The sequence below is a fragment of the Centrocercus urophasianus genome, unplaced genomic scaffold (genome assembly GCF_019232065.1).
Source record: "Centrocercus urophasianus isolate 14NV4802_14NV808 unplaced genomic scaffold, USGS_Curo_1.0 seq_27, whole genome shotgun sequence".
Lineage (NCBI taxonomy): Eukaryota > Metazoa > Chordata > Aves > Galliformes > Phasianidae > Centrocercus > Centrocercus urophasianus.
The window spans coordinates 12,205,705-12,230,955 of NW_024884833.1; the positions used below are offsets into that span (position 1 = coordinate 12,205,705).

At 37.7% G+C, this 25,251-nt stretch overlaps 1 protein-coding gene across 5 annotated transcripts; it reads right to left on the bottom strand.

Moving 5' to 3' along the window:
* Positions 1-508: 508 nt before the first annotated feature.
* KIF27 (kinesin family member 27) lies at positions 509-25,072 on the bottom strand. Of its 5 annotated transcripts, none has more exons than XM_042826825.1 (18): positions 24,986-25,072; positions 23,228-23,618; positions 21,934-22,134; positions 19,763-20,466; positions 17,058-17,201; positions 14,135-14,341; positions 13,315-13,490; positions 12,814-12,947; positions 12,121-12,276; positions 10,893-11,098; positions 9,875-10,072; positions 9,324-9,434; positions 8,431-8,607; positions 7,642-7,857; positions 6,472-6,675; positions 5,727-5,925; positions 5,046-5,210; positions 509-2,571 (listed from the first exon to the last, which is right to left on the bottom strand). In XM_042826825.1, the coding sequence occupies exons 2-18, from the start codon at positions 23,535-23,537 to the stop codon at positions 2,138-2,140; spliced, it is 3,942 nt and encodes a 1,313-aa protein (XP_042682759.1). In that variant the 5' UTR covers positions 23,538-23,618; positions 24,986-25,072; the 3' UTR covers positions 509-2,137. The 5 variants fall into 5 exon arrangements, with proteins under 5 accessions (XP_042682759.1, XP_042682758.1, XP_042682756.1 ...); XM_042826824.1 differs by having other exon boundaries at positions 17,058-17,198; positions 19,763-20,721; XM_042826822.1 differs by having other exon boundaries at positions 19,763-20,721.
* Positions 25,073-25,251: the final 179 nt, after the last annotated feature.

Below are 25,251 nucleotides of genomic sequence, written 5' to 3' on the forward strand. Positions count from 1 at the left end.
ATAGATAATGGTAGTGCATATGTTGAAAATTAGTGTTTTGTACCTGAGAATTTTGAGAATTTGCTGTATGAAGCAGCGTTCTTTTACTCTTTGGATCTGTTGTACTCAGCATACAAATAAATAAAAAGTATTACTTTTGGAACAATCAATATGTGGCTCAAAACAATTCCTCTTCACTCAGTGCTGCCCAGACAAACCAAAAGGTTGGACTAGACCTTTTGCTCTACAGCGTCAGTAGACATCTACTACTGATCGAACTGTACTTTCTTAAATTTACCTCTGCTTATTTTATGTTCATCAAGAACAGGCTTTTCATTTCTGGAAACTTAAAAACAAAACAAAATAATATTTATTTGTAGAATAGTGTGAGATATATGATAATGTGCAGTATTATCCCTAAGCAGAAATGCTTTCACAGTAATTCTTTCAATTAATGTGGAGATGCAGTAAATAAGTATGCATTTTAAACAGTATTTACTTGTTTCTGTTTATTGCTTTTTGTCTACAAACATGGAGTGAAATATACACTAATATTTAACATTAGTAAGATTGTTGTTACTTCCATGAAAGTAAAAACAATCAAACAAAAAAAGACGCCAGTCTTTATCTCACAACTGAGCTGAACAAGAGAATATAATGCTAACTGTGAACGATGCAATCATTTGACTTGTTAAATGGTTTATCTAACTGATTACAATATAACGTTTTGCAGTCTACTCATAAAATCTAAAATGTGCCACAAGACATTAGGTCCATTTATCATGCTGTTAATATCTTTGTGATACAGACAAAATTGTTCTTTGCTTGCAGCATGTAAAAATGCAGCTCTTTCTTATCTATAGACACATCTGCTATACACAACAACATGCCCAGACAACAGCAGAGTAAAAATTATTCTGCTAAATGTGTCTAATAACCCACATTTCAAACATGACCACTTGAAGTCCACTGCTGAAATAAAATCTACTTTATTTTCAGAAGTTCCTCTTTTTATGCCGGAGAAACTTATGGATAGAAGTGTCAAATTCATTTAATTGTGGTCCTTCTGTTGTCTGCATTCAAGTCTGTGCGGCTGTTAAGCATATACTTCTCAGTGAGCACAGTACACATAAAAAAAGATTTGCTTTGATTCCTAAGCCGCCTACCAACAACAAACTAATGGACCTGTTTAGTCCTTTCTCTGAAGCAGATAAGAAATCCAAAGATCTGTGTTCTAAATGGAAGGACACAAATAGCAAGGACAAAGAAAATACTGTATTTATCAATCTAGCTTCCCTAGAAGATGCTGAATTTGGTTTTCTTTTTGTTTCTTTTTTTTTTTTTTTTTCCTACTGTAGTAGTACACAAGCAGATGTCACATATTGAGGTTCCCAAAATTCAATTGTTAAAAAGCCACAACAAACAAAGCTGTAATATGAAGTAAGCAGTTATCTTAATTTCACAAATAGGCCATAACAACTATTTTGCAAATAAGAATTATTTTTGGAAGGAGGGGAGAGGGACAGGAGGGAGAGTAAAACTTTTATCTCATACAGTAAGACTTTTAAATAATAAGACTTTTAAATATCATTTTTAAAAAATTTTTCACATTCAAATAACAAATTTATCTCGAGGCATCAATTTTGATCTCAGGCATGGTTCGCATGAAATGTGTTTATGAAAAAAGCTTAAAGAAGCCAGTCATTATCAATACTGGGCAAGATTCTGGAAACGGTATCTTCTAGCTATATCTTGAAATAAATTAAGTAATTCACTATTGTTTCTGACACAAGAGAGTAGAACGTTGCTCTAGGAAACCTAAATTACACCAGTACAGTGCACTTCGCAGTGCAGTTTTTGAAAAACTGTTTTTTTTTATTTTCCAAATCGGTGAGAAAAAAACTAAAATCATGTAATTTCTACAGTGTTAAAAGGACTTTGAATGATATGCCCATAGATACCATGTTAGTTAAAATCTAATATTCACTGAAACTGTGTGAACATCACATATACCTACCAGCCAGAAGAACCAAAACAGACTTACTGGTTTATCTGCGGCTACTATGTAACAAGATCATCAACAAGGAAATCTAGCAACATTGCTTCAGAAGCAACAGACACTAAAAATGCAATGAAGAGTAACTACTTCTTAGTGGTACTACTTTTTGTCCATTTCAGTGGAATCTGGAGCAATAAAACTGACACCAGCCCCAAGGCTTGAACGCCTCAAAGATAATTCAGAGGGAGGGATATGACGTAACTCCCTCCGAGATAGTTTTACAGGGGTTACTCCTTGAAACTGTGTTACAGTCTCTCTTCTCTGGATGAAGGAAGGTAGAAGAGAATGAGGCTTCGAAGGCTGAGTTTCCTCTTCTCCTAGTCTGTCATCAGCAATGCTTGACAAGCATTCTTTGTTGCATCCAAATTCTGATACGTCTTCTCCAAGCTTGTACGAATTCTGCCGTGCTCTTAAAACATTTGTTCTCTCTGCTTCTTTTATTTTTCCTGCTTGACTATGGGTTTTCAACTTGAATTCTTCAGATGCAACTTCTGCTTCATCTTGACTGGATGCCTTGTCACCAGCATTGTTATCTAAAATCAAATTTATCAGGAGATACGTAAGTAAAAGTCTGACTCTCCTGAGTACGTGACATCAGGAAAAGTTACTGAACTGGTATGGTTTTACACTGTGTGTAACCTGTAGTGTGGTCATCTGAAGTTATATTAGTCTCACTTTTTGTCACAAAATAACAGCAGTGCAGAGTTGGAAAGGACCTCAAGAGATCACTGAGTCCAACCCTCTTTCTAAAGCATACATAGGTCACACAGATAGGTGCCCAGATGGGTCTTTAATCTCCATAGGAGACTCCACAGCCTCTCTGAGCAACCTGTTCCTGTGCTCTATTACTCTTACCATAAAGAAACTGTTCTGCATGTTTTTATGGAACTTCCTATGTTCAAGTTTTAGGCCTTTGCTCCTTGTCCTAGGTGACACATCACTGAGAAGAGCCCAGCCACATGTACTTGCCTCCCATCTACCTTTAGGTACCTATAAGCATTGATAAGAACTCCCTCCCCTCAGTCTTCTCCACCCCAGGCTGAACAGACCCAGGTTATTCAGTCTTTTCTCATACAGGAGATGGTTCCATCCCTTTATCATCTTTGTGGCCCTCCACTGGAATCCTTCTAGGAGACACCTGTCTTTTTTGAACTGGGGAGCCCAGAACTGGACACAGTGTTCTAAATGTGGTCTCATCAAGGCAGAGTAAAGTCACAGAATCACAGAATCACAGAATTGTAGGGGTTGGAAGGGACCTCCAGAGATCATCGTGTCCAACCTCCCTGCCAAAGTAGGTTCCCTACAGCAGGTAAAGAGGCTGGCCACGACCTGCTGGCCACGCTCTTTTTAATGCATCTCAGGATACCATTGGCCATCTTGGCCACCAGGGCACACTGCTGGCTCATGGCCAGCCTGTTGTCCACTAGAACATCCAGGTCCTTCTTGCAAATCTCAGCTCCAGCAGGTCATTCCCTACCTTATACAGATTGTGTAGTTAATGCTCCCCAGGTGCAAGAGTCTACATTTGCTCTTATTAAACCTCATCAGTTCCTTTTTCTTTAAAAGCTTGTTGTCATCTACAAAAACATCAGAGGGAACTGCTTTCCTCTTACTCCATTACTTTCCTCTGACTCAATGCTTGTAACACAAGCTTCATGATTCTAACTTGCAATGAACACAGTCTTAAAACAACTCAACCATGACAGTCAAATAAAAAAAATATTTGTGTTTTCAAAAGCAGTCTGCAATTATACTAATAGAACATAGAAAATATATTCTGCAAATGTGACTTTAAGGTACATGGAAGTTTTAAATTATTTTTGAAGTTCACCAACAATTTTTTTAAATTACATTGCATAATGGCTCAAAATATATTCCTATAAAAAGTAACTAAAAATAGTTATACAAAAATACAGATCACTCTTTACAAACATTGCAAACATAAGTATTTGTAAAAGCTGGAAATTCAAAGGGATCTTCCCTTCCCTTTTGCACTTTGCTACAATTTGGCTAGGATGTGTGTCTCTCCTCAGGGAAACATGTCCAGAACTACACGCTTCTTTGTGAATTAAATACAGAATGATATTTCTCACGCTCAGTTATAATCCAGCCTCAAGAATATTCGTGCTCACACCATCACAGTGTACTTCAGAGTAATTAACCTTATTTTGCCTTGGGGGCTGAACCTGAGAGCAACATCTGTGATCAATATCTGTGGGCTAGAAGACACAGTATTATCTCAAGTGGAAAACAACAGAAGCATCAGTTGAGAGGAAGACCCAGTTATACTGAGCTTTGAAAAGAAACACAGAGACATTGTGCATGTGAGGTGTTGTTTGGTGGTACCATAGTGAGGTGTAAAATATCTAAACTGAATCTTTTTTTCCTCATCATCTCACACAATGTTATTGCTAGTTGTTTTTGTTTGTTTGTTTGTTTTTGTTTTGCTTTTTTTTTGTTTTACAAAGCACAGCTATCACATTAGAAAGGTTATCTTTTTATTACAAATGTCTTTTAGCCTTTATAAAAGTACTTTTTAAGTTTTGAAAGTATGGAGCTCCTCTCAGACCATCTCCCAGTAATTTATGTGAAATCAAGTGCTAGCAAGAATTAAGTTAATGAAGGTCTTAAAATACTGAGATCTGAGGTGTGGCATACTACAAAGCTGTTAACTACCTTGTCATTCACAGACACTCAGGCAGCAAAATACCATTTTCTTCATCAGAACAGTGATTAATATATATTAATATATATAACTGCTGAAATTACACTAGAATACAGAGAAAAGTGAACAAGAATGTAGAACACTTACTGATAAATACTACTGCTGCATTTAGAAGCCAGAGTTGTCTCTCCTTTGAAACTGGAGGAGATATAGTATATTCCTGGAGAACAGTTAGTTCAGTGAAAATACAGTTTTTATGTCTGTCTGATGTACATCGTGTTTTCACAAGTCCTCAGGTGGTCTATGGACAATTGCAAAAGCATTTTAAGATAACGTACTTACATTTAGAGGGTGCAAGCAGTTGGTGAGATGACTCTCCAAGGAAGCTTTTCAATTTCTTCTTCAGCTCTCTGCTGGTTTTCTTGTAGAAAAATAACTCCTTTTCCAGTTGCTGGACTTTCACTTCATACTCTCTTAAGGTTTCTGCAATACCTTCTCCATCTTGTTCTAGGACAAGTAAAATTAGTTTCAGAATGAAACACCTATTCCTCTGTGACAAAAATCAAGATGCCCGGCTAGATAGAATATGTCCTGCATCTTGCTGATACATTGCTTTCTGTGTGTACATGCAAACTAGCATGACACGTGATAAAAAGGCCACATCAACCTCATTTGCAATTTTAATAGGAGTATTTAGAAAATAAAGATTGATGGAAATTTCAACTTTCCAATATCAGCAAATTCAATACGAAAATACAACAATTCTGATAGTTTTTAAAAAATATTGTTTTTTCTTTTATGCAGGCACCTTGTGTCAGTTCATCAGCATCCTATATAATATCATAACATTAACAGACAAATTGTATCCTTGTACCTCAGATAGGGTTTTTTGTTGTTGTTTTTGGGGTTTTTTTTGTCAGGTTTTTTTTTTTTTTCTAGTGAAAATGCAGTATTTCTCAATAGCAGCTGAAGATATTGCTTACTGTACCATCCCTCTTTGAAAACAAACAAGTAAACACACACCTCTGAAATGATGTAGTATCAATTGTAGTTTTTTCTCATGTTCTTTGTGTTGTAGGGTCAGCTGTCTATCACACTGCAACTTGATGTGTTCAAGTGCAGATTCTAATTCACGTATTATGTTCTCCTGTTCTATGACCTTCATTTCTTGTTCTTCAGTCAGCATTTGTAACTTACGTTCAGTCTCACGCAGGCCAACAATCTAAGAAAGAAACACATTTCATTTATCTAACCATTTTAAGAAAAGAACTTACAGTCCTGCTTAACAGGCTAGTGCATACAAACGCAATTGTCTCTATGAGCTGTGAGCTTATACTGCAAGCAGAGATTTAATACTGAATTTGGAAGAAAAATATATATATATCCATCCCAAAACTAGCTTGAACTTTACAAAGCCTACAGGTGGGAACAATTTTAACATGACACCAATATTTAAGCATATTCATGCTTGAAAAGTGAGCAACACAGAACAGTGGAAAGGAGCAAGGAAATGTCCAGATTTTAAAGACCTTTTTAATCTGGTAACCTCAAAACAAGATACATGCAGTTAACACACAAGCATCCTATTTAAATTAATGTAAAGATTCGAAATACCTTGAAATCACAACAAATGTATGTAACCTGAGTGGACTTTCATGAAGAGCTTGTTAAATTGATTTTTGCTACTTGACACCATTTCATTTCATTAGCTAGAACAGTAACAGATAGTCATAGTCAGATAAAATATTACTCATTAGCCAACCAATACCTTATTAAAATATCTGAAGAGGATAGCTCTAAGTTCAGCAGCAGACAAGGAAACTAGCTTTCCTATTATGTTATCCTCACTCTGTGAAAGGATTTGTGAAGATCTAAGCAAGTGCTGTCGACTCTGAATACTTTCATTCTTGTAATCAATAGCAGCCTCCAGGGCTTCAATTCCTTCTTCTAATTGGAAAAGGATATGTTCCTCCTGCAGAGAAACATGGAGTTAAATCTTCTTAAAAAGTACAAATTTAATCTTTGTATACATAAGACATCAACTTCATTCTTAAAAGTGAAATGAAAATTCACTGGAATGGGAAAAGTAAGAGGAAGAAAAGAAATCCAGAACTTTTTTTTTCTTCTGCCCTCCAGAACAAATATTTCAAACAATTGCTTCCTCACCATAAAAGCATAAATTTTATCCTCCCTTCCTTCCCTCACCACAGTCTGACTTCCACTAATATTTTTTTGGTTGCACCAGTTTTCTGTCAGATTCATGAATGAATCAGATAAGTTAGGAGTTTTGTGACCATGAATTGTTTAGAGAAGCAGTAGAATTGAATAGCCCGAAGCACTGCCGAAGATTCTGTGGAGTGAGATAAATAGGATTCCCTTTAGTACATCATCAGCTCATACACAGGCCCCCACTGCTTTTCAAGACATAAAGCAAATCTGTATATTTTATATAAATGTATGCTATACCTTCAACTTAGTTATACTGATAACTCTAGTGTGGAACATCCACACAATAAGGTGTATTTTCAGTGTAATTCTATGGAGGCCTTCAGGTAAAGTTTGCTTTTTCGCAACATTCTTTTGAGAGAATCAGGGAATATCACAATAGGAATACTTCACTTTGTCTATGTTCTGACATTATAATCATTGCTTAAGGTAAACTGATGTATGTCCAGTTCCATTACTTCTAATTCTATAATCCCTAGGGTAGTGGAATTTACCAAAGCACAAGGTAAAGTCTCTCTGAATATAAACTTTATTAACTTGTATGAAAATAGCACTACATAGCAGTATTTTAGCATTATTATTAATCAAAATACCCAACTTCAGTTCCCTGGTTCTAGTTTACCTACTGTTGGGAGACTTAGGCCATGACTGGAATGTTTTGTTACTGCCTAAAACTTATAAGTTTATTTCATAAATCTATTTGCTTACTTACTTCAGCTGACAACACTTTACCCTCTTTCAATTTCTCATCCACACTATTTCTTCTTGTGAGCAGCTGATCTCTTTCCTTCTGAAGAACCTGGATTTTTTCCAGAATGTCTGTCCTGTCTTCAGTAGTGCTGCCCTGAAGCTGCATACTTTTATCACACAATTCCTGGTCCAGCATACTTAAGCGAGAAGACAATTTCATACTATCTTTATTTAAAGCCTAAAAAATACCCAGAAACAATAGGTATAAAATTGAGATACTCCTTCCAGAGGAAACAAGTATGAGTCACTTTCCATAGTGAAAGGCTTGATTCTTGCAATGGGACCCCATACAAATTGAGTAGAGTTATAATAAAATTCACCTAGAAAGTGAAACAAACCACTCAAATGCATAGTTTTCTACATACATTAAATGAGTTTGATAATGATACTTAAATTTCTATTTCTTTTGCTACTGATAAATAAACAATGTGAAATTTATCTACCTCGTTCTCTAGTATGCAGAAAGATTAAATTATTTTTCGATATAATTATTTAATGATCTGCAAAAACAGTACTCCAGTATTCAATTTTTTGCTTTACTGTTGGAATCTGGGGACAAAATCTGAATACAAGTGATTGTTCTGTATTATTCACATTTAAAATGTTGATTTGCTCAAGCTATACCATAATTTAATGTCACTGCTAGAAGCTCAAGCCACATGGCTTAAACCTCTCCTATTATCTGGTTGCCTCCTTCTATAGCCTTTCAGTCAGCGCTACAATTGTGATGAGTTTCATGTCTTAAAATCACCTGGCTAGATCTCAGTTTCCTGATTTCTAGGTGGCTTTTCTCTTGCAATAGTGCTTCTTTTTTTGCTACAATGGCTTCTCTTTTCTTTAAATCTTCTTCTAGTTCTGCTAATTGTCTGTGCTGTTGGAGAATTCTTTCCATTTCTTCATCCAGCCATTTCTTTTGCTCTTCTAATTTCTGTAATTTAAATAGGGATACAGAGAGTATTAATGAGGACTTCTTGGGTCAGAATTTTATGATTCTGTTTTCTCATCTTTTAGAGTAACCAATAAGCTATCTGAGGAAATGGCTTTTCTAATCTTAACATTATATCTGCAACAAAATTTTGATTCTGGATAATACAAAAATTGGGCTGATTTAAAAGGAGGCTCAGCAATGTTATATTGCTACACCTTATTTAAACAACTTTTTACCAGATGCCTTTAATGAAAAATACTCTTTTCCTGTGAAAAAGGTATATAAATAAGTGCCCTATATACAAAGAGACCAACCAGGTTTGGAAGATACCACAAGAATTCAGCTAGCCCTTCCTCACTCCATTATAGTTGTCCCTAGGAAAGACATTTAGTGCAGAATCTAAAATGCTGAAAGACAGAAAATTGAGAGTTCTGATCCTGCTCAGAGAAGTTCCTTCTGAAGTAGTAGTCTATCAGTGGGTATAATACATGTACATCTAACAAGCTACCATTACTTCACTTTGTTTTAAAATTTATTTTCATATTTAAAGACTTTTGATAATTCATGAAATTCTCATGTCCCAGTGTCCAGATCTGAAATAACGCAAGTAGCAATGTTGCAGAGAACACCTACTATTCTACCAGAATGACTAGGGATGAATAAAGATTATTTCTTTAATTTTCAGCACCCACACTGGCTTACAGAATATTAGCTACCTCTGACTTCTCTGAAGCTCCTGCAGAATTGTTATTCTTTTTAAATGCAGCAATCTCTTTATCTTTAAGTGTAAGAATCTTCTGTTGTTCCTCCATCTTAAGCTGCAGTTCCTATAAAGTAACAAACAAAAAAAAAAAACACCAAAAAAAGAAACACACAAAAAAATTCCTTCTGCCTCAGTCAGCCTGTTTTTAAACATTCTATGTCAGAATCTACACAAGTATGTAAACTGAAATATCAACCCTAAATTTACCCTTAATTTAAATATATTTAAATAAATAATAAATGATTTAAATAAAACTGTAACTCAAGGCTAGACATCACTGTAAATCAAGGCTAGACAATAGCATTTCTTTAAAAATGGTGAGGAAAAGTGTGAATAAAAGGTTTCTGTCAAAATATTTATACACAATTTCTTCAGTGAATTTTTCAATGAAGCGATTACACAGAACTACTTAAAATCTGGTAGTATAGTGCATTGTTTTGGGGAAAATAGAGGCAAAATTGGCTGATCTCATTCTTTGTTATACAGAAACAGAAATAGTCCTACTTTAATTTGTTGCTGGTCTCGCTGAATCTCTATTTCTAGTTGCTTCTTTTTTTCATTCTCCTCATGCAGTCTTTTCTCTAGCAAGGTCTGCTGATGCTTCATCTGAACGATGTTCTGCTCAAGTTCTGTTGCTCGTTTTTCACTTTGGTTAGATAACGAAGCCAGTTTCTTAGAGTCTTGCTTCTTTTTCTGTAAGGCCTGAACGTTCATGGCAAATTTAATCTTAGTATCAAGAAAACTTAAAACTGTAATGTGATTCAGGTTTATTCTTTATTTCACTGAGTTCAGACAGTCACCAAGACCAACTAAATTTTACCACAATAATCACTCATTATTTCTGTGGTTTCTAAGCCTTCTGGTAAAATCAGGAAAGAAAGAACTAATTTGAAGCAGCATGAAAAGGCACAGATACAGTTCAGACTTGGTAACATGGTGAAGGTAGTGAACTCCTCCAGAAGCAACAGCTCAGATTAATGTGCAGAGATAAGAAGGTTTATCAAGGTTCTGGTCCTGAACTCAGGTGAATATATCAGTTAGAATTTGATGTGCAGTGCTTGTCTGGCCAACCATTCTGGGACCAAGAGGCATGGAGTACTTAAGCTGGCCCACAAGAGAACTTAAAATTAGTTACTAGCTGGTATTGAATCTGGTATTACAAACACATAATCACAAACAATCATAATGATTTTCTCAAAGATAGAATTTATACACTATTTCCAGAAAACAGAAATTTTATTTTCAGCAGCTAATAAACTTGTAACCTACTTGTGTACATTCTTGTATGATAGAGCGGTATCTAAGAATTTAATACCATCCATCTCTTTTTACCAGGAATATACCTAACTACATATTTGTTAAGTTGCAATAAGTGTAATTGTACTAACATTTTCATTGGCTACTTCAATCCAACCAGCTTTAGCTGTGTAAGGCTGGTGAGAATCTCACAAGTAGACAGTTCAGATTTTAAGGATGGTATTTAAACAGGTATTTGTAAATCCTAACGGTCATGCAAAAATACCTGCACTTTCAACTTAGCTGCATCCATCTTCTTCCGGAACTCTTTTTGTAACCTGGCTTTCTCTTGAATATCTCTCATCTCTTTACTCTCCAGCTCTTGAAGCTGCTTTTGTGTTTCAGCCAGTTCCATTTTGGCCTGCTCAGATTCTTGCTCCAGCTCAGATATCTTCAGAGTATATTGCCTGCTTACAGACTGTGCATCCTTACCTTGAACCACATCCAAATCATTTAAAAACAGCAAGATAATCAGTTGAAATTTCTTAATTAAACATGTAGTTAATCATTATTTACTTCATTCTGGTTAAACTGAAAATTTCTGAGATATTTCTCCAACCCTAATCAAACAATTCCTTTATAATTCTGAGACAGAGATAAACAATGGAATCTTAAATCTGAATTCTTCAATGAGCCATCTGATGTCACCAAATAAAGCACTAACTAAGTGCCAAATAAGGTTCTTCTGCCTATTTCAGTCTTTGACAAACTCTGTATTTCACAGATGATTAATTTTCTTTTTCCCAGAAGATTATGCTATTTATTTATTATTCAACTTCCAACTTGGTAATCAGTAAACAACTTTGGATTGTATTTCTGCCCTCTAATTTTCCCCTAATTTTCCTCATGGTATGATTTTTTGGGGGTACAGAATCTTTCTGAATGCCAAAAGACAGTCTTGAAAGCATTGGTACACAGAAGAAGAGTGTGATTAAAAGTAGTAAAGAAAGACCCTTAGGGTCCTCGTAATGCTAGTTTCTACCAGGTCAGAGGCTTAATGACATAAGCTAAAAGGGACACTGACCTGTTCCACTTCTGACTCCTGCTTCCCTACTGCTGTGATGGGAATGCATGCATTCCCTGCACAGTGTCACTTCTTTCCTATCCCAGATACCATGTAACAAATACAAGCCCACAAAGCAATCAGCAATTCTAAGCTTACATGGAAAATTACACTGTTAGTGCATAAATTGAATGAGCAGCAAAGCACAAAAACTATTCAACAAAGACATCTGCATATTATAGCAGAATAGGCCATAATAAAAATTTGCAGCCTTCAATGCAGTCATAGCAAGTAATCTATGTAAGTTATGAATCTTCAAGTTACCAGAAGTATTCTTGCATAGAAAAGTTATATACAAACTACGACATACAGGATGTCAGAATTTTTTCTACTTTTCTCTTCCTTATTTCTGAATGTCTTCATTTCATGTTGTCCACCTGCAGCCACTTACCTGTTCTTACCAATTCCTTAATAAGTTCCTCCTTCATTTTGATATTAAGTGCAAGTTCTCTGATTTTCTGCTTGGCCTCAGTGAGTCTTAACTCTGAATTCTTTAACTTCTGCATGTTAAAAACATGACTTTTCTGGAGGCTGTCAATCTCTTTACCTTGAAATAAACAAAGCAATGTGGAAATGAAGGAAGAAATTGAACACACTGTTTTTCAAAAAGAGAATGTTTTGGAATACTGTATGTACAGACATCTAGCATATGAAGTGAAAGAACCAAGTGGAAAGAACAGTGCAAATAGCCTTTTCCCTGCCATAGGTCTAACAGAGAAAGAAACAGTAGGATGCATTAACATTTCAAGACCCTGATTAGAAAGTAGAATAGTATTAAAACCTTTTCAGTGCATCTGATAAAATAACAGCAACCTTTCCTTGAATGAGCACTAGAGATTTATATCTAAATAGCCATTGATATGTGAAACTCTTTCTGACCATTGAGAATTATTCAAACATTAAGGTGACTGCTGTCAGTTTCAGAAAGAAAAATCTCAAAATATGTTTATGTTGAGCTATAACAAAAGATATTTGTATCAGACATATATTTTATGGGAAAAATAATTAAATGTGATAAACACAATTTTGCATATTACAATGTTATAGCAACTAATTTGACTTACTCTCATAACTTCCATTTTACCTGTGGGTGTGTCATTCTGCAGTGCAGATCTGTTGGACAAACTGGAATTTTCTACTTGACGTTTCACGTCAATTAGCTCAAAGGGAAAGCACATAGAAGCTTGTTTTTGTGTCCATGTGCGGTTTATTGAATGCCTAAGGAAGAATGGAAAACATGCATTTCAAACACAAAGGATTATTTTTTTTTTCTGTTAGCTTCATGCTAAGTACCCAACCTTAAAAGAGAATACCAAACTGAGAAAGCTCACATAAGCATTTTTACCTTCCTCCTCCCCCTCTAGATATTTTTGGAGAATTCTGGCCCAAAACAGAATACACACAATCTTTATTACATTAAAAAATACATATATTTCTTAAACTAATCTTTGTATCATGCCCAGCTCATCTCATAAGTTTACTTTAAATAGCCTCAAAGATGGCCTCACATTCTAGTAGGATTAGGCAGTAGCATTTCATCTGTTATACAGCGGTCTGTAACAAAAAATAAAGAACAAAAAATTACTTAAACGAGCTTTTCTTTTTACTATGTGTATTTTCTTCCTCTCCATCACTCTCATCAGAGAGGTGGCAGCGAAGGACTTCATCTTGATCTTCTATGCAGCTCAGTATCATCTGGCTGCGAGCACGGAATCCCGCCATCATCCGAGCCAGGGAGAAGGCAGGGGGACTGGTATATACCTGCCAAAAGCCACCCAAGAAATACTTGTAATAATTTAGTAACTCATTACTGATATTCCAGTAGTTTTTCATTTTGGCAGTCTCTCACTGCCTGAGTTTGTAAACAAGATTACAGATGCTTTCAATAATATTTCTGAATTCTTTTGTAACAGAAGGTTCTTCAAGTGTTTAGAAAAATTGCTCTAAGTGCAGAGGAAGGTGACAACATCAACTAATTATCCCAAATATTCAATGAATAAATGCAGAATAATCATTCAGTTCTGCTTAGTTTTCATATGTGAAGCCCCAAAAATCCCCAGAAAACACCAGAAAAGACTGTAGTTTTATCACTCTGACAAATTTTGAAAGTTTTCAAAATCAGTTTAGATGGGCTCTGAGCAACCTGAAGTTCTGAAAGATGTCCCTGCCAATGGCAGGGGCTTGGATCAGGCGATTTTTAAAGGTCCCTTTCAACTCTAGTCATTCACGATTCTAAATGCTAGCCCATACATTTTGGACAATTGTGGCATACCATCTGTTGCAATGTTAAAAGTAGTTGTTCAGAGCCTTCAGTAAGGGAAACTGAATAGCAGCTGACTGTAATGTCTAATCTAATTATTGAACCATAACCATTTAAAAAAATGTAATATTTAGGCAGATCTTACCTTTCGGCTCTCTGACCCTGAAGGTGGGTGAAGTGAGTGCAGCAGACTCTTTGTAAGTGGGACACTGTACGGCCTCCTTGCAGATGCCACAACAGCAGGCTCATCTTCACAAGCACTTGAGACGTCCAGCGTTTTCACAACTGCAAACTTCTCCAGTTTTTCTTTTAGCTGGTCAATAAGGATCTGTTGTTCCACCATTTTCTCATTCTCATTAGAAAATAAAAGCAAGCAAACAACAATAAAGAAAAGCAAAACTGTTGAGCTGTTGCTGATCATCAGGTTACATCATACTCACCTTTTCAAAATTCATTACAAAGGTCAAGAATCTTGTAAATTATTCATTGACCTTAAATCCTTCTGCAGCGCATAGCCAAATTCTGCAACAAGCTGAAAACTGTCTGGCATATCATTAATGTAATGTATGTAATGTAATAACCTGCTCCCAAACTCCAGTAAATGCTGCTAGAGACATTTTTGTTTAGAAGGACCTATCCTAGTTAGGTTAAGTTAGTTTATCCAGTCATCCAGTGAGAAGGCAATGACATGCTTATTAGTCCCAGATTGCTTTATATATGTGTTTATGAAGAAATAAAAAGGTAATTCAAGAAACATGCTCAAAAGAAAGATATGGTTCAAGTTTAAATTATAAATTGTGCATAGGCTTCTTCTTCAAGCAGTCTCATTTTAAAGATTATTTTTATTAGTAAACAAAAGCATGCATAACCCAAGAAACCAACTACTTCATTCTTTCCTACTCAACTTCAAATGTTTGGTAATGGTAGTTTGAAAAACTTACTCATCTGCCTTTCCTACAGCAGTATCTGCACATTGTTCAAAATTACTTATCTCCTCTGAACTAATTCGTGCAAGAAAGCCAAGATTGTATCAATTTTCAACTCCCTTTATTCCTTTATACCTCTAAAATCTGGTCTACCAAAAACAGGGAATCTGAAGAACAGCTGGTGGTAGTCAACCAAATGTATGCGTTTGTATTTGTTTTTAACTCTTTTAAGATCCTTTATCCCTGCTACCCTTGTACCCTCTCAGCACATTATATGTTATATAAACACGTATGTGTATAAACATTTACAACATGCTACATTCAGTTCTTACTCCACGTATCACTAAAATGCATGTTCCTGTGAATACGACTTTAAATCGTTTGCCCCAAACACTTGCTTTTAATTACAACACTGTTTTTTATATGCTTTTAAATAAAAAACATCAGTTTAGTGGATTAAGTACATAAAACCGGTGGCTGGGAGTTCCCAGCATCTCTCTTGTCTCTAGTACTGAAACAGTTGTGATTTTTTGCCTAAAATGCAGCTGTTCCTATGCATAAATTCTATCTTGCATAATCGAGAATTAATATTATAAGCATTGTCTTGGTGCAATACACTGACACTATGTTGAGTGGGTTAAAAAAAACAACAAACCTATTCAGATATGACAAAACAAAAAGACCAAGAAATGGCAGAAAAAAATGATGAGTAGTATACTTACCTTTCATTAATCTACTCTCCCCGAGTCATCAGTAAAGAAGAGGAAAAAGGAGAAAAAGAAGAATAAGGAGAAAAGCACTAACTAGCCATGTTTATGTTTCTCCCTTTCAAAAAGTCAGATCTATCTGCCCATCCTGGCAGATCTTGTCTAGTATTAAATGGGCAGCCTGGTCTAGTATTAAATGGGGAGTTTGGTGGCCCTGCATGTGACAGGGCATTGGAGATTCATGATGCTTGAGGTTCCTTCCTACCCTGGCCATTTTGTGATTCTGTGATATTCTCCTAGCACTGCCTGTCATGTGGATGATAGATCTGACTTTTTGGATGGTTCAAGGACCATCCAAACTGTCCTTGAACACCTCCAGGAATGGGGCATCCACAACCTCTCCAGGCAGCCTGTTCCAGCACCTTACCATAGTACTCATAGTAAATGTCCTCCTGACATAAAACCATTTCCTCTTGTCCTGCAGTTATCTACCCTTTCAAAGAATTGATTCCCCTCTTGTTTATGGGCTTCCTTTAGGTATTGAAAGGCTGCAATGAGGTCACCCTGCAGCCTCCCTTCTCCTGGCTGAACAAGCCCAGCTCCCTCAGCCTGCCTTCATAGGGCAGCTGCTCCAGCCCCCTGATCATCTTTGTGGCTCTCCTCTGGACCCTCTCCAACAGCTCCTTGTCTTTTTTGTACTGGTGACTCCAGACCTGGACACAATACTCCTGATGGGGCCTCACAAGAGCAGAGTAGAGGGGGATCAAGTGTTCTTTCTGTGGTCTCCTAGATCTTTAAGTACTCTGAACTTCCTACCCACTACAATTTTTTTTAGCAAGTGAGGCCAAGAGAGGGAAAGAGGAAAGCAGTGTTTCCACTATGTTACTCAGTTTTCTATAATAGTAAACTCAGAAAATAAGGACGAAATTCTGTTTTAGTAAGTACAAAGGCAATAATACTTTACTCTGACACTTAAAGACATAACAAAATATGTTTCTATGCAGCTTTTCAATTAAAGCATTCAGTAGGTGCTTTTCAAGTCTTTTTCATATTCTAAAGAATTTTTGAAGGACTTTCAAAACCTACTCCATGAATTGTCCTGAAACATCAGCAATATACATCTGGAGAAAGATGTATGTGGTATGTTTCAAGAAGCACAGAGAAAGAAAATGATTAATGTAAGGTTCTACAGAAAGGCTGTGGCACAGCGAGGCTGAAATATAAACTTTAGGAATCATAATATTGGGCTTCATCGACCAGAAGACTTGCCTCATTAAGGTATACAGCTCTGATTCAAACAAAGTGCTTATAAGATTTGTAGACATATATGTCCCCCAAAATATCCTGAAGGGTCTGTCTTAAAATAATAATTCATTCAAACCGTGGAAAGATGGTTCAATATGGATATATGTAATATGTACCAGAGGAAAAATACCTGTAATCTTTGTGTTTCTACAGCCATCTTTAAGGATGCCAGGTGTTCTTCATTTTCCTGTATCAATGCCTTTATCTGATTCTGTAGTATCATTAGTTCATGATCCTTCTGGCTAAATACTTCTTCATCCATGACTAAAGCCTGCTAGATAATAAAAGGAAAGTTCAGCCTGGAAAAAGGAAACATTGTTATTCTTGACACTGGAAAATGAAAAATACATACATATTCATTTTCTGTTCAAAGATGTGATAAGAACAGCAAAGTTTTTATGTACGTACACAAACTTCTCCAATCACAGGATCACAGAATGATTAAAGTTGGCAGAGACCTCTGGAGTACATCTGGTCCAGCCTCCCTGCCCAAGCTGAGACACCCAGAGAAGGGAGCCCAGGCCCATATTAAGGCAGTTTTTGAAGATCTCCAAGAATATTCCACAACTTTCCTACGCAACTTGTGCCAGAGCTCTGTCACCAGCACAGTACAGAAGTGCTTCCTGGTGTTCAGAGGGAATGTCCCATGCTCCAGTTTGTGCCCACTGTCTCTTGTCCTGGCTGGGTACTACTGCAAGGAGCCTGGCTCTATGTCCTTTGCATCTTTCTTTCAGGTATTTACGGACATTGATGAGAACCCTCTTCAGCCTCCTCCTTTCTACGCTGAAAAGTCCCATCTCTCACAGCCTCTCTTCAGAGAAGAGGTAGGCGTTCAGTCCCTTCATCATCTTTGTGTTTCTACATGGGACTCCTTACAGTAGCTCCATGTCTCTCAAGTATTGGTGGCCTCAGAACTGAACAGAAGACGAATAGAACAGAAAAGTTCATTTGGAAGGGACCTTCAAAAACCTAGTCCAACTGCCTGACTACTGCAGGGCTATCCAACAGTTTAAGCATATTATTGAGGGACTTATGCAAGCACTTCCAAAACCCTGCCTCATAGGGCATCAGCAATCTCTCTAGGAATCCTGTGATAGTGTTTAACCATCTTCACAGTACAGAAATGTTTCCTCATGTCCAGACTGGGCCTCTCTTTCCACAGCTTTGTGCTGTTCCCACATCCTGCCATGGGTTCCCAGGAGCAGAGCGTGGCACCTCGCTCTGCTTCCACTCCTCCTTTCCAGGGAGCTGCAAAGGGCCATGCAGTCGCCTCCTGGCCTGTTCTCTAGGCTGGACAATCCTCTACCCTCAGTCATCATAGCACATGTGTGCCTGTTGCCAGCCCTATTGCCAGCTGTGTTACCCTCTAGATACTTGCAAGGACTCTAACACCCTTTTTATACTAAGAGGCCCAGAACCGCATACAATATTCACAGTGTGGCTGCATGAATGCTACATGTAGCAAGAGAATCACCTCTTTTGACTGTCTGGCTATGCTGTGTTTAATGTACCCTACAATGTGGCTTGCAACCACAACTAAAGGCACTCCTCCAGATACAGCCCCATCAAGAAGGATCACTTGTCTTGACATGCTGGCAATGCTGGCAAGAATACCATCGGCTTTCTCAGCAACAAAGGCACACTGCTGGCTCGTGTTCAGAGGTATCCGCCGGGAGCCCCAGTTCCTTTTCTGCAGAACTGCTTTTCCACAGAACAGCTGTCAAGATCCCTCTGATTATGATACCGTGGCCCTCTGGTGAAAAAGCTGTTCACCTATAGCATCTGTGTTTTCTATCAACTACTTCTTCCCTTCTGTTTAGTATCTATTGATTTTCTTCAGACAAATTTCTTTCTCCCAGAGGAAATAATTATTTATTCGTTTATTTAATAATTTATTAACATTATGGTGCGCATATTTAAATCCAACTATTTTCTTCAGTGTGCTGTGAGATGTGGCCACAAAATCTCAGCATCAATCAAAGACGCTTCTTGAATGAAAAAATAAGGATGGCCTTCCTCATTTTTATATTAAGGAATCTGCCTACAGGTTAAAGAAACCATAAGAATACTCCGTCAGGTGTTTTTATGAGAAAATAATTCAATACTGATTGAAGGAGAGTTGTAATGTAGTTAGTCCATGAGAAAACTTGCAGAAACTAAAGACAAAGTACGGAAACACCATATCTCACCATTCTAAAACTGGATATATCTGCACAACTAGCTTACCTACATCTTTCTTCCACAAAAAGAGAACCCTCTTTTTAAGAGCTTTTTAAGTGCTTCTACGAAAGAACTGAAGAACCAGATTTCTCTTCAGGGGATAGAACTTTTTGCAAAGTACATGTACCAATACTAATATTTCTACTAAGCTTAGTTGGCAAGTGTATTCTGTCTGACAATGGGGCTGTATCATTACTCAGAGCTGAGACAACTGCAGAAGGAAAAAATAAAGGTAGTAGTAAAGAAGATTATACAGATGATGGTAAGAGAGGGGCAGAATGAAATGATAGAAAAGTAAGCAGCTGCTGTGGTTTAACATTGGCAGTATCATGTGACTGCTCTTTGCTCACCATCCTCCAAAGGATGGTGGGGTAGAAAATGAAGTGGAGGAAAACTTGAAGGGTTGTTTATTTGTTTGTTTTGTGTGTGTTTTGTTGCTGTTGTGTTTCCATTCTCTGCTCTGTGTTCCAGAGGATTAGATAAATAAATTGGGAATATATAGTCAAAATTAAATACAGGTTAGGTGTAATTAAGGTTTAACAGTTTTACACGATTCAAAACTGAATTCAAGTTTTAGCAGACTTCTCATAGTTACTGAATGATCAGCTTAAATACCTGGCATTTCTTGAGTTCCCGCTTCAGCTGAAGGACTGTGATATGATGAGGCTCGTGGTTGGTCCCAGTCCTGGTGCCAGCTTGCTGCACGCTGACAGCTTCTTTCCTTACTTCTTGCACCATGGTGATCCAACTCTGCAACCTGTCCCGCTGACTTTTTTTTAAGCTAACATCATCATTCAAATCAACCAGGAATGGGAAGGCTTCATCTACACAGTTTTTATAACTGAAGCACTGAACTTGAAGCTGGGTGAGCTGCTCTTCTAGCGAACTGATTCGAATTCTTTCTTGATTTAAGTCATGTGAACACTGATTACTGACTTGCTGGTTCTGCAAAGCTTCTCGGAGCAATCTGATTTCAAGTTCCATTTCATCAATCCGGTCTTGATCAGGGTTGTAGTTTACAACTGGTTTGTTTCTGATGTTTTTGGCTCTGTTGGCATATTTGAGTGAATTTAAAGATTCATCAAAGTCTGATGAGGATGGACTTATACATGTTATCATGACTGTCTTGGCATTTCCTCCTAGGGAGTCTTTCAGAATACGAGTGATTTTAGCATCCCTGTATGGAATGTGCATACTTTTCCTTTTTGGGTCTCCAAGAGCACTGATGACATTTCCCAAGGCCAGCAAACCACTATTGATCTGAATTGATTCTTTGAACCGTTCACCAGTATTTCCAGTCTTTGTCACTCTCTCTGATCCTGCCAAATCCACAAAATGGAACTTTGAAGCAATCATTCTGACCGACTTCCAAGATGGATTCTCCGATACATCAGTACATTTCTGAGACTCTGCAGATAGTTTCTGACAAATACTGATGGTAAAAATGGCGTGAGATCGACTAGAGTGCTCATTCATTTGTGTTGTGCCTGTGTGACGAGCTGCATTGCCACTTTCCAACAGGCTCATTACTTCATCGGCACATTCTACTTGGAATTCCTTAGCACCAACAATTACTTAAACACCATACCGAAGAAAATAAGAATAATTAAATTATTTTCAGCAACAATTCGTGGCAATTTATAAACACAAATCAAAGAAACATACAAGCCTACATTATAAAGTCACAGCACATAGCTAAAGAAAATAGTACGTTAACCATGAATTACAGCACATCTGAAGCCCACATAAATTTGTAGTGTGGGTGTATCGCCTCATAGCATTTGTAACAGTACCTTAAACAGAACACACACTTCTAGGCATTTACATGAAGATATATGCAATTTGAAGTGAGCAATCTCACTTACTTTGTGAGTTAAAAAAAGACAGATAAAAGTTCGTAGTAGAAATGATTCCCAGCCAGCCTATGTTAGGAGCAGCATATTATGTATAGATTAGGTAGCAAGGCCTTTCAGAGAAATATCTACCGTTGGAGTAATCTCATAATGTAGAGGTGGTAATTAATGTTCGTAACAGCTGATTTTTTAATCCTTTGTTTTAGTAAAGGATGGAAAATACCATAGCAGGTACACGATCGACTAAAGATGATTCAAATGGTCCTGATGCAGTAGTTCAAATATTACTATGCTTAAATACTACAACAGTATCACACTTGTATATATACATACGTACATGAAGCAATGATACTGTTTGCAGACTAAGCTTTGTACTAACTGCATTTGCATGTAGTGCCTTTTTCCAGCTACAGAGAAGAAAGCCATACTAGCTCAAAACAATAATAATAATAATAATAACAATAACAACAATAACAATAATAATGTAAAGAATACAAAAATGAAAATATGAAGAATAAAGAAAAAACAAAAACGAAATACAAATCACTCAGTTTCAGAATAAAAAGACTCTGTAGTGGATTCTTATAGCATCTTCCTGCAGAGACATGAGAACTATGCGATGTTAATTTCAGAGCTCCTAAAAATATCACATGATACTATTCTTTGTCCCACTCATTTCAGAGTGAAATGGGTGCTGATATTTACAGTGCAAGTAGCTTGACAAATACAACCTTAAAGTGAGAAGGCTTCATTTTAAAATATTTATTCAACTGAATATGTAGGTACCATTGTGTTTCTAGGCAGAATTTGCAGAAGCAGTAACTGTGTTTCTACCATAGCACCTGATGCTATTTCTCTCTTTTCAGGATGGAAAGAATAATTTGGGCATACAGCTGAAACCATGTGTATCAAATTTTAGATCCAAAATCCTACCTGTATTCCCCTTTTCATCTTCTCGGATATGCAAATCTTTCACAGAGGTCTCCAACTCCAATAAATCACGAAGTTCTTCCTTGTAGACCTCTATATAAGATACTTTCACATGGAAGTCAATGTTACGGTTTTCAGAAATATGCTGAAATAATTCCTGAATAGCCCGTGGGATTATGCCCTTTTCATCCTCCACAATTGAGGCTAAAATACAAAGAAAGATGTCACAGACACTTGCAGTCATTCTGCTGCATAAATTACAAAGGCTGAAGCTAATGAGAAGTCTGTGATATTTACTACTTGATGGAGTAAGTAATCTGAAGAGCTCAGGGCTCTCTAGGATTTATGAAAATACTTGCTTTTCTGTTGATAAGAATATTTGTTTTAATCCATTAATAGGACTTAAAGTTAAGTTCTAAATTATTCCAGAAACTTCAATTTAGAGAAGGCTTTGGGAAAAGGCCTTATAGCAGCTTTCTAGTATTCAAAGGGAGCCTAGAAGAAAAATGGGGAAGAATGCTGTCAGGAGGTACAGTGGTAGGACAAGGGGGAATGGTTTTAAATCAAAAGAGGAGAGGCTTAGGTCAGATGTTAGGAGGAAATTCTTTACACGTTGTGCAGTGAGGCACTGGCACAGGCTGCCCAGAAAAGCTGTGGGTGCCCCTTCCCTGGAAATGCTAAAGGCCAAGTGGGAAGGGGCCCTGGGCAGCCCAATCTGGCATGTGGCAGCCCTGTCCATGGTAAGGAGTTGAAACTGGGTGGACTTTAATGCCCTTCCAAGTCAAACAAACCATCCTGTGATTCTATGAATTGATTCTGTGAAACTTAAACATGAAATTAATACCTTTGCCAGATTCTCAAAAGAAGCCAATAGAGAGTAAACAAACCATTGCCTAAAGCAGATATTTTCTCAGTAAGGTAAAAGCATTGAGAATTTCTAAAGCACTGCATGTAGTCATGGATTTCAGAAAGGAGTTACAGTTTAAGTTGCATGTTAAAATGCAAAAAACAAAACAAAACAAAAACATAAAAAACCAACCAACCAACAAACAAAAACCCAAATTGTTTCTTTCTCCAATACTTTTCTTACAACTTAATGTATACAGAATTTGTGTTTAGAACATTTCAATTGTTTCATACACTTTGGATATTTTTGTGTTTCCTTTTTTTTTTTTCTATTATACTGATTTTCAAGACCCCTTCATTCTCCAGCTCCATCCGCTATGCATTAATTACTTAATTTGTACAAGTGCATTGTACACAAGTGAAAAAAAAGGAACACAACAAGATAACGTACCAACGTGACCACCTCCAATGGTGTAAGTTTTCCCAGAGCCTGTCTGTCCATATGCAAATACTGTAGCATTGTATCCCTCCGTTAAAGACAGTAGAAGAGGCTTAATGCAAACTGTATAAACTTCTCCTTGGGTTGAGTTTTTGCCAAATACATAATCAAAAGTGAAGGCACGGTCTTTTCCAATGATAATTTGTTGTGTATTTGGAACTAATCTCACACACACTTGGTGATTATGAAGTACTTCCTTGGAAAGGAGAGGTCGGATCCTTACTGCAACTTTAACTGGGATTTCCTCCATGCCAGCTTCCATTTCTGTGCTCCACACTTGGTATTCACACAGTCACTGCAAATGTCACAGTTTGTGTGCTCATCTCATTCACTATTTCTGCAACTAAAAAAAAAATGTTTTCTGAGTTATTTAATAAGAATTAATTCCCTACTGAGGTAGAATGTCAGAGTTTCCTAACAATACAAAGTGTCTTTAAATTCTAAAAAGTAACTGTGACAGAAAAGCAACAATATTAATAACTGTTAAATGAATTAATAACTTAATTTTGTTACTATTAGTTTCTGAGCAGATTTAAGCCTGAAAGTTGCCTGACTTTCTCTATGAACTCAATAAAGCCAAATGAAGAAGCAGTATTGCAAGGCCTTATTCACAAACATTGATAAGACAGGTCCTTATGAGGAATCTTACTTTCCTACTGCTACATTCCTGCTGCATAGGCAACAGAAACCAGTCAAACAACCCCTTTTTCTCCTGTTATATGTATATACATATATATGTACCTTAGAAGCCTCTTCCACTTCAGAAGGATCACATGTTTATAACCTGAGAAATGCAGAGCAGGCTGTTGTGCTGCCTGCAAGGCAGGATGGTTTCACACATTGCCAATTACTACATACAAAGCATTCATCTGATTTAATCTGCCTCTTTATGCCTACATGTAATTAACTTCTATTAATTATATATTTTAGCATGCACGCTTCCTGATACCATCCCCTGCATGCTCATTCTTAGCATATCAGCACTGCAGTGCAGCACAAAGAAAAGCGTCAAAGAACAGCATTTCCTTAAAGCTGTCTGTTGGGAACATTGCTGGATCCTCAGCACAGCTTTTAGTTAAGCCAGTTCTCAGCAGCTTTATGAGGCGAGGGAAACTTGCAGACCTCCTGCCTAGCAGAACTCATCTGCTAAGCATATGACACTCAGGTTTCCTGATATATTTACAAGTGAGTTTTAGAGACGTGGTGTTTTGTGGTTGCAAAAGGAAGAGCTTTTGCACCTCGTTCAGTCTTATTTAGTTTGGAGCTGAGGAACTCTATCTGGGGGCTGAAGAAAAGCCCCATTTTGTTAATCCGAGCAGCTGGAAGTCAAACAGGCAAAGCTGGGGTTGGAACCGTCCTCGCATCACAAAGGACGGGACAACCAGGAGTGACTGTATGACTTACTGCACGCACAGCCGAGCCACATATTGGCCTACGTCTGCTTTTAACTACCTGGGGGCCCTCCTTTTATCCCCGGCAAGGACAGCCGCACAAAGCTGCTACTCCCCTCTTTGAAGTTATTCTTAAAAAAAAAGAAAGTAAATAACAGAGGTCACTGCAAGGCAGAGAGGGAGAGCAAGCCACCCTATGCACTACCCCCTAACAACGGGCGAATGCCAGAAGGCGCCGCACGCCAAACCACGGAACGCCGCGGTGCCGGGAAGCAGCGGGCGGGCAGCGCTGTGGCAGCGGCCCAGCCTCTTTCCAAACCTGCTGAGCTCGGGACCGGCCGCCTCCAGGAGCTCTCACTAAGGAAGAACCACTCAGCCCGGCGACACCGCCGAGCGGAGAAGAAAGGACGGAGGGCGGCGCGGCCGGGAGGCGGAGACAGCCCGCCAACTCCCGTAGCGGCCTCCGCGCCCGCGCTGCCCGCTGTTGACAGCGCCTCGCTAGGCAACGGCAGCAACGTCCGGCGGCGGCCCCGCGGCACCGCCCGCAGCGCCCCCCTACGGCGGGAGGCGCGGCGGCCCCGGAGC